The sequence below is a fragment of the Cyprinodon variegatus genome, unplaced genomic scaffold, assembly GCF_000732505.1.
Source record: "Cyprinodon variegatus isolate N-32 unplaced genomic scaffold, C_variegatus-1.0 Scaffold130, whole genome shotgun sequence".
NCBI classification, from domain to species: Eukaryota; Metazoa; Chordata; class Actinopteri; order Cyprinodontiformes; family Cyprinodontidae; genus Cyprinodon; species Cyprinodon variegatus.
The window spans coordinates 1,431,363-1,440,471 of record NW_015150583.1 but is presented as its reverse complement, the minus strand read 5'-3'; the positions used below and the strand labels follow the sequence as shown (position 1 = coordinate 1,440,471).

Genomic DNA, 9,109 nt, shown 5'->3' with positions numbered 1-9,109 from the left:
GGATATGTCCCGGGAAATACGGACGTTTGGTCACCCTAAGCTATGCTAGACAGGCCATATGGTGAGTCTGGTAGATTTTTTCAGCAAAAGGAGGAAAATAAGAAAGTAAATAAGCAATGTTCATTTGCATAGCACCTTTCACAGACATAGAGGTCACAAAGTGCTTCAAAAAATTACAATACAAACGAAATACATTTACAGTGACAAAAGACATGTTCATAAAACAACCCTTAATCTATTAGAATTAAAAAATTTTTTAAACAAAAAGGTTTTCAGTTCCCTCTTAAAAACATCAACAGAATCAAGAATCAAGTAAGCGCAAGGAAAGTGGAAGATCGTTCCAGAGTGCCGGCACAACCGCCTGAAAAGAGCGATCTCCTCCTGTCCTGTAACGAGTACAAGGGACCATGAGCAGGTTTCGGTCCTCAGACCTCAGCCTCAGAGGGGGTATAAGGACACAACAAGTTTCTAATGTAGGAGGGAGTCTGACCGTGAAAGGCCCTGAAGGTCAGCACAAGGATTTTAAAGTGTAACCGAAAAGAGACTGGGAGCCAATGAAGAACTTTTAGAATTGGCGTAATATGAGCCCTTCTGTTTGTACGAGTCAGTAACCTCGCCACAGAGTTCCGAACCTGCTGAAGATCAGACAACTGCTTTTTGTTTAGACATGAGAATAGACTGTTACAGTGGTCTAAATAGGAAGACACAAAGGCGTGGATAATAATAATAATAATAATAATAATAATAATAATAATAATAATAATAATAATAATAATAATAATAATAATAATAGAAATTTATGAAATATAATCCTAAATATTAAAATACTTTTTTGCATTTAAATGTTTGGATCTTCTGATCTTGTCATGTTAAAGGGTAATGGAAAAGGTAAAGAAAAAAAGAAAATAGAAGAGGAATATGGAACTAACTTATCAAATGTGTGATCAGGAAAGATATTTCTAAATCAAATTTATGAGTTGTGGTTTTTAAATATCCATTTAGAAATAGGATTTGAAATAATGGATTAATACGATTTACTATTTCTCTCTAACAATTCAATTAGAAAACACTTTTCAAAATGGATTTAAATGGCTGTTTTTCCTTTTTCAGAAACTCTTCTGGTTCTCCATACATAGCAGGGTGGAAACCCCTCTCCTCTTGTCAATGGTTCAGTCCATGTTATTTAATGTCCCCACCCCTCTCATAATAACAGGAATGGTTCAGTCCCTCGGGGCGCGAAACTTATCTAACAAACATGGCGCCGAAAGTAGGTAGGTGTGATTTTTTTTCAAAAACGAATTATATTTTAAAAAACAGGCTATTTTAACCATGTTTTGAAGGTGACATCCGAAAAGAACTCTTTCCAATCACTCAAAGGTCAAAACATCGTTAGTTGTAATACTTCCAGGGGAACCTTTAATCATTTAATTTTGTGCTAACTCCAAATTGATTTATAACATGGCGTCTCCTTGTTGGAAACCGTTATTTAACACAGTGATTGTAAAGCTTCTCTGGGTTAAACGTAGAGCCTGTTGTGTTTTGTTAAGCCCGCAGAGGGACGAAGCGCAAAGCGGAGGAGGAGGAGCAGGAGCAGGCATCCACAGAGAAGAAGAAGGAAGACGAGGAGGAGAGCGGCCTAAATGGCCTAAAGGTGGTCATTGAACACTGGTAGGCACCTCTGTAAAAACTCATTAGATGGCTTAAGCAGTTCATCTTTTGCACCTTTTCAGATATTTACTATCATTTTGATTTGAAATAAATTTCTAACAGACATTAGGTCTCCCATTAGTCAGCATATTTCTGACGTTTCCCTGGTTCTTCAGTAAAACATGCAGAGGTCATCTCATCACCTGAAGCCCTGGTTCTGGAACAGACACCTAAAATACTTCAATTTGAACTGGAAAAGAAAACAATTTTCAAACTGATGGAGCTTTGTATAATAATGGCTCATTTGCACTGATAGTGTTGTCATTTATATAAAATTAAAGACATCAAGGTTTGAAAATGGTGTGCTGAGTAGGCTGATCATGTTTAGTAGGAGGGGCAGGGTGGGGCCAGCATGTTTTCATGGGGACACAGAAAAGCATAAAACAGAAAACTGGGCAATAATGGGGGGTCTAGTGGTCGGGGCATAGAGCTTGGAATAGGTTCTGGGTTCGAGCCAAAGAATGCCACTTTGGGGCCCTGAGCAAAGACTCGAAACCCCACGCTGCTCCCCGGGTGCTGCACAATGGCCGCCCACTGCTCCTCAAGTGGATGGTTTAAATGCAGAGAGTAAATTTTGTGTCTTTGTACTTGTGACAGTGTAATTAAAATAAAAAAAATAAAAAAACTGGAAAAATTTATGAAGAGGGCAGTAGAATTTAGGTCTGAAACAACTAATTGGATTAATTGATTATTGAAATAATCGTCAACTAATTTAGTAATCAGTTGTTTACTGGAGTATAGAGACTCTAAAATGTGCCTTACCAGTATTGTTAAAAAAATGATCAAACATTTTGCATTTAAGATAAATAAAAGTTTGTCAATGTGATCTAACCAGAACTCCTTCAGTCGAACAATTTTAGTTTCACCTGGTTTAATTTCCTAAACAAAAAATATTTAAGGAACCTTTTGCTATCTGATTTTTAATTGATTAATTGAAAAAAATAATTGACAATAATTGTTAGTTGCAGCCCTAGTAGAATCAAAAAGCCACTTGTGGCACTGAATGAAGGGGCCACCTCATCTTATTTAATAAAATTCTATGTCTGTCAAAATCTATCTAAAATTAGAGTCTACATGAAACTTTTTTTTCATAAATGTAAAGCTGGAATTATAGCATTTTATAAACTCAGCTAAGTGATAATGACAACAGGGTGCGATTAAAGTCTTTGACAGCTTCAGGTCAGCATATCTCTACTGATGAAAAGGTGCAGACTGAAGCTTTTTATGTAGACAGATCTGCAGCCTTTCAACAGTTTTTCAAACAGCTTTTCTGTGAACTTATTCTATTTCTATAAATCCTGATTTAATAATGAATCTTTAGTTTCCTTCCACCTTTATTTATGTGCTTATTGCATCAAGGACTTCATGCTATTGAATTCCAGCTGGACTAAAGACCATGACATCTAACCATCCTCAAATGTCCCTGTTTATGTGGTCTGTCAAAACTGTGCTTGTCTACATCCGTGTGCTGTTGTTCATTCATGAACTTCTTTGTCCTGCAGCAAAAGCTGACGAGTGTATGGGCGTAATGCCGAGGAGGTTAAATCTGCCCTTCTGGCTGCCCGCCCTGATCTGACTGTGGTCCTCAACCCTGAGAAGCCCCGCAGGAACAGCTTTGAGATCTCTCTGCTGGATGGAGGCAAAGGTGGGTGGGGGTGAGATGGAAGTGCCAAGAATAAATTGGCCGTTTGGTCCTCTGAAGGAAAGGCCAAACGTCCTGCCAAGTCTTAACCCTTTAAGTTTCCAGTGTGGTAGTCTTGAATCATTTAGCTGCTGGAAACAATTGGCCTGTCACAAACAAGCATAGAAATCTAAAGTGTTATGATTAAAATTGACTCCAGTTTTTGCAGTAATCCTGCATCTTAACAGCCTGATCCAGAAAAGATGGATGTGGCTTTCTGGTTTCCTGTATATAAAATGACCTGCCTCTGTTTTGTGTTTTAAAGAAATCTCTCTTTGGACGGGAATAAAAAAGGGTCCACCTCGTAAGCTGAAGTTTCCTCAGCCTGATGATGTTGTTGCTGCTCTGCAGGAAGCTCTTAAAACTGAATAAACCCCAAGTGAAGGTCAGTCAAAGTTAATCTTTTTAAATGTGATTTGTTTTATTTTTTATATTTAGAAGCACATGTCGCCGTTGTATTTAATAAAATATTTGCTCCAGCTTATCGTTTTGAGTAAACCTTGATCAGAGATTTGTGTTTGTAGCTGAACGTCCAGGACCTGACTGGTGGAAGCAGAATGATGAGGTGTGACCAATGAGTGTTCAGTCTCTCCTCTGATGAACACAGCTCCACCTGAACACTTCTGGACAAACGGCGACACCTGGTGGATCCTCTGATCTAATGCAGACATTTTTCTAGTGCTACAGCCCAGTTCTCAAAAGTTTTAATATTTTTCTATATAGCAGTTTCTGAATAAAGTGTTTACAAGTTATTTTATTGGTGTGTTTTGTCTTTTTTTTTTCTTTTTTATAAAGACTAACTGAAATAAGTTATCAACGCCCTTGTTTTGTGGTTACAGCGATCAAATGGAGCCAATCAATCAGTGTTTTTTTTTTTTTTACCCAGTGCTTTACAAATCTACTTTTTTTTTTCTTTTTTCCCCCCCCAACTATTTGTTTTATGAAAACTTTTATTCTAACTTGATCAAATGTCATTCATTCAAGCCTGATACTTTATAAATTTTGATAATATTAGAAAATTGTTAAAGCACAAGAATAAAAAAGCCTGATCCAACGTTTATATTAAAGTATTTTCATAATTTATGAAAGCAGCATTTACAATGAGTCACTACACTCTACTTCACAGTTAAAACATAATTCTGAATCAAATACTTTCAATAAGTTATTTTACATTTGGGCTAAACCTAAGTAAAAGAAGTTCCTAATGTTTGTGATTTGATGCTTAAGGTGGGGAAACATCTTTTCTCAAAAGTTCAGTTAGTCTTTCAGAAGAAGCAATGCTGAAAAAGACAATCTTAGTGATACACTTTGGTAACGAGAACCCAAAGTGCACAAAAAATCAGGGAACCACCCCTCTGATATGTTTGCTGCTTAATATCTCTGCATACAATCTGGGATGGTGTCCAAGAGCTCTGGCAATGCTTCCAAATCAGCCATTTCCAAAAAGTGCCTGTGGAGGTTTATAACAACCAGCCGTGGGTATTATGACTATTTTTTAAAGCTTTGTACAAGTGGTGTAATAAACTCTTATCTATTCGTTATTTGACATCAATAAGCCCTTGAATACTCAGTGGACGTTGCAGTGTTAATTGTAGCCACAAGGGGGCACTAGTTACCAAAGTTACGGATACCCCTTTACGTGACGTCATTATTACGCGACCGGGGGCCTCATGAGGAGTGTACTATTTTTTAATCTTCAATACAAGCTTCAGATCTAACGTGTGAGTATTTTACAGAGAATAAAACAGCATATTAACTACGTTATTAACAGCCGGGGAGATGTGGCGCATTTGTATGGAATCTCTTCTGTTATTTTTTTTTGTTATTTTGTAGTTTAGAATTGGTATGCTAACTCTGTGCTAGCTTGTTTTCTGTGTGAGCTCGCTTTCTGGTTTTAATCTTTACTTAATGCAGTCCTATGGCATAATGACAACTATTAGCTCTGCTCTATGGTGTTTTTTCTTCTTCCTGACTATTCTGAGCAAGCTTGAAAGTTGTTTGATGTCTCCTGGTAGTGATGGCAGCGGAGGGGGTGGAAAAAGCCAGCGAGGATGCTACCTCTTCTGGGAAGGTGTGCACTAGGTTCGACTTGGAGAAGGAGACCGAACTTCGTTTCGAGGTGGAGGCCGGGGAGGCCGCGGAGCAGGTGGAGCTGGAGCTCCTGACGGGGATGGCTGAGGTGTTTGGGTCCGAGTTGAACAGAAACAGGAAGTACACCTTTGGAGCAGGATCCAAGATCGCAGTTTTCACCTGGCACGGCTGCAGTGTGAATCTTTTTGGGAAGCCAGAGGTGATCTTCTTATAAACCATGTCATTTTTGCCATTTTTAAATTTATGTGTAAAGAAAAACATGTCTTCTCAAGTAGCCCATTTTAAACCTTATCTTAGGTTGTTCTCAGAGCTCCTCCCATTCATTTATTTTTCAATAAGTGTAATTTCTATAGTTTTAATCAGACTGTTATCACCACAGGTGGCCTATGTGTCCAAGGATACTCCTATGCTGCTTTACCTTAACACTCATGCTGCCCTGGAACAGATGAGAAAACAGGCAGAGCGGGAAAATGAAAGAGGTCCCAGAGTAAGTTCTTATAACGATTGTTTTATAAAAGCATCAGAAACAAAAGAAAAAAACCTTAATCTGCTCCCTGAATAAAACAATCTATTTTCCAGGTGATGGTGGTGGGACCTACAGACGTTGGGAAGTCCACTGTGTGCCGACTGCTTCTCAGCTACGCTGTGAGAGTTGGAAGGAGACCGACACTGGTGGAGCTGGATGTCGGACAGAGTGGGGTAAAGTTTTTTTTTTTTTTTTTTTGCTAATTTGCCTATCACAGTATTTCATTTGTTGCAGAACAACAAAGTGAAGGTCTGTTAACCTAGCCCTGTCATTGCTAATATCAGTTCTTTCACAGTGCGGCTCTAGCTGATGTGTATCTAGGTAAATTTGTGTTAATGCTTGGAGCCATTCGATGCATGGAACATGTTATTCTTTTCATTACCAGAGCTGATACAAAGACAAGATAAATGTAGATGTAGAATGTGTGTTAAAGAATCTGCTGGTGTGATGGTGTTGCAAAGATGTCTTTTTCTGGGTTCTAGATTTATGTCCTGACTAAGGAAAAATCTCCCGGCTGTTCTTAAGAACTAAACAGTAAATGTTATTTGGTTGTTTTAGGTTTCTGTTCCAGGGACTGTATCAGCTCTGTGTATCGAGCGTCCGGCAGATGTGGAGGAGGGCTTCTCTGTCCAGGCTCCTTTGGTGTATCACTTTGGTTCTACTACTCCCGGAACCAACATCAAACTTTACAACAAAGTGAGTAGTAACATCTCGCACTTTGCTGATAAAAGGTTTCTATTGTTTTTCTCTGACTGTTTTTTATCTTATTGTAGCTGACATCATGCCTGGCAGAGGTTTTCTCTCAGCGCTGCGAGGTAAACAGGAAGGCCAGCGTTGGAGGCTGCATCATCAACACTTGCGGCTGGGTGAAGGGTTCTGGGTACCAAGCTCTGGTTCACTGCGCCTCCACCTTCCAGGTGGATGTGGTGCTTGTGCTCGACCACGAAAGACTCTACAATGAACTGAAAAGGGACCTGCCTCACTTTGTGCGCGTTGTCCTGCTGCCAAAGTCCGGAGGAGTGGTGGAACGCTCCAAAGAGTGCCGGCGGGACGCTCGGGATGAAAAGATCCGCGAGTATTTCTATGGCTTCCGTGGACTGTCCTTCTTCCCTTTCTCCTTCGAGGTGCGGTTTTCGGATGTCCGCATCTATAAGATCGGGGCGCCGTCCATCCCGGACTCGTGCTTGCCGCTGGGAATGTCTCAGGACGACACGCAGCTGAAGCTGGTGCCGGTGACTCCGGGGAGGGACCTGACATATCACGTGCTGAGTGTGAGCAGTGTCGATGACGGGGATGAAGATGCCAGAAAGAGCATCGTGGAGAGCCCTGTGTGTGGGTTCATTGTGGTGACGAATGTTGACACTCAGGCTCAGGTAATGAAGGTGCTGTCGCCTGCACCCAGACCTCTGCCCAGACACACTCTGCTCATCATGGACATCCGATTTATGGACATGAAATAAAAGCTCATGTTTTGGGATGAAGTAATACCAGTCAGCATTCCTGATGCTTTCTGGTTCTGAGGTTTTTTTTTTGTGCAAAGATTTAAAAGAAAACATTTAGAGTATGTCAAATTAAATCATATGTTTTATAGTTGACTCTTGGTAACTGGTTTTATAAAAATTTTTTTTTTTTCTTTTTGTGTAATAAAATTTTAACATTGAGAAGCCCCAAGTGTTAAGTTTGCTTTAACTCTCAAACATTTGTATTTCCGCTGCAATTATTCTATAGTCACACAATCTGCCCCGAATTATAGCTTAAGGGAATCTCACTTTTAAACTAAAGGCTTGGGGTGTTTGTGTATGGTATAGAAGAGGTGTCTGCAAATGGCACCAACCTGTTTAGCGTATACCAGTAGCAACACTACCAGTATAACAGTTCATTGTTAGGAGAACTGCATTTGGAGTTCATTTGATATTTGGTGTGTAAACATCCACCTCGGTGGATATTCAGACCTTTACGCTGTTCTGAATTTTTTTCATCATTAACTTGGATATTTTTCCAGGTATATTGAGCAGCACAAATGAGGGGTTTGTCAAAACCGCCTTTATTTACAGAAATAGGATGCACACAATATGCATGTTGCAAGTATTTAAATATGAAATTGAAATTTATTAGAAATATTCTGATTTTAGTTTAAGTGTGTTTTTCTGCTGACTTGACTTTTACTTGTTGATGCTGCTGTAAAGTGTTGACCATTTCCTGCTCATCTTCTGGCAATTTACTATCATAGTAATTCTGCAGGTTGTGTCTTCTGACATTTTGCCATAAAGGTGAAGGATCTCTTGCTGCTGCATCGTTCTGCATTTTAGAGACTTCACTACAGGCTCCAAATATATTAAACCATGTTTCCTTTAGAGATGAAGCCATTGGAAGAACATCTGCTACATTAACTTTTTATCCTTAGCATTAAAAGCACTGGAAGTTTTGCCTCTCTCATTTCCTTCCTTTTAAGAGTTTTTCGTGCCACCTTCACCATATGCATGCTGAATTTTGCAAGGTTAGCAACTTAATGCAACCAGCTGTTCACTGTTGCTTTCAAAAAATCTACTCCCGATATTTATAACTGATCAAATTAAGAAGTTATTTAATTAGAACATCAACAATTGAGTTTGTTTCAGTGGAAAATATTTATAAAAAAAAAATAAATGAAAGGAAAAAATTTTGAAAAGTTCTGGATTCATTCTTCCCCTGCTTTGTGTGTCAACTGTCACGGTTGCTAAGCGACAGAGCCTACGGCGGCAAAAGCCGTCGAAGGCTAGACCTGTTTGACTTCACAGCCGAAACTCTTCCGGTCTCCTTTTTTTCAAAGCATTAGAGCAGAGGTCTTCAACAGGGGGTCCGCGACCCCTAAGGGGTCCGCAGAGGTACTGCATGGGGGTCGTGAAAGTTTTTTCCACTAATTGAAATGTCTTTAAATACATATTAACATGAATTTAAGACACTGATGTAAACAGATAAATGGTGGCAGAAGATGTCTTTCAGTCATCAATGCACACATTCAGCGACACACAGGAGCTCTTTCATGCTGGGCACCGTTTCATTCACAACACCTGTCCCATCAACCAGGAATCAGAATCAGAAATACTTTAATAATCCCAGGGTGA

At 39.4% G+C, this 9,109-nt stretch overlaps 2 protein-coding genes across 2 annotated transcripts; both read left to right on the top strand.

Moving 5' to 3' along the window:
• Positions 1–407: 407 nt before the first annotated feature.
• Positions 408–4,140, top strand: LOC107085671 (chromosome unknown open reading frame, human C11orf31). Its single transcript, XM_015376145.1, has 5 exons — positions 408–507; positions 1,548–1,668; positions 3,210–3,352; positions 3,654–3,773; positions 3,913–4,140. Exons 1-4 carry the CDS (start codon positions 408–410, stop codon positions 3,758–3,760), a joined length of 471 nt encoding a protein of 156 aa, XP_015231631.1. The 3' UTR covers positions 3,761–3,773; positions 3,913–4,140.
• Positions 4,141–5,002: 862 nt separating this feature from the next.
• clp1 (cleavage and polyadenylation factor I subunit 1) lies at positions 5,003–7,672 on the top strand. Its single transcript, XM_015376137.1, has 6 exons — positions 5,003–5,109; positions 5,404–5,678; positions 5,859–5,966; positions 6,059–6,178; positions 6,564–6,701; positions 6,779–7,672. The coding sequence occupies exons 2-6, from the start codon at positions 5,406–5,408 to the stop codon at positions 7,463–7,465; spliced, it is 1,326 nt and encodes a 441-aa protein (XP_015231623.1). The 5' UTR covers positions 5,003–5,109; positions 5,404–5,405; the 3' UTR covers positions 7,466–7,672.
• The last annotated feature ends 1,437 nt before the right edge of the window (positions 7,673–9,109 follow it).

Excerpts from the sequence above, each read along its gene's own strand:
- clp1 (XM_015376137.1), top strand. The coding sequence starts at position 5,406 with ATGGCAGCGGAGGGGGTGGAAAAAGCCAGCGAGGATGCTACCTCTTCT. Across the intron at positions 5,679-5,858 it reads ATCTTTTTGGGAAGCCAGAG|GTGGCCTATGTGTCCAAGGA; the intron begins GTGATCTTCTTA and ends TTATCACCACAG. Across the intron at positions 6,702-6,778 it reads ACATCAAACTTTACAACAAA|CTGACATCATGCCTGGCAGA; the intron begins GTGAGTAGTAAC and ends ATCTTATTGTAG.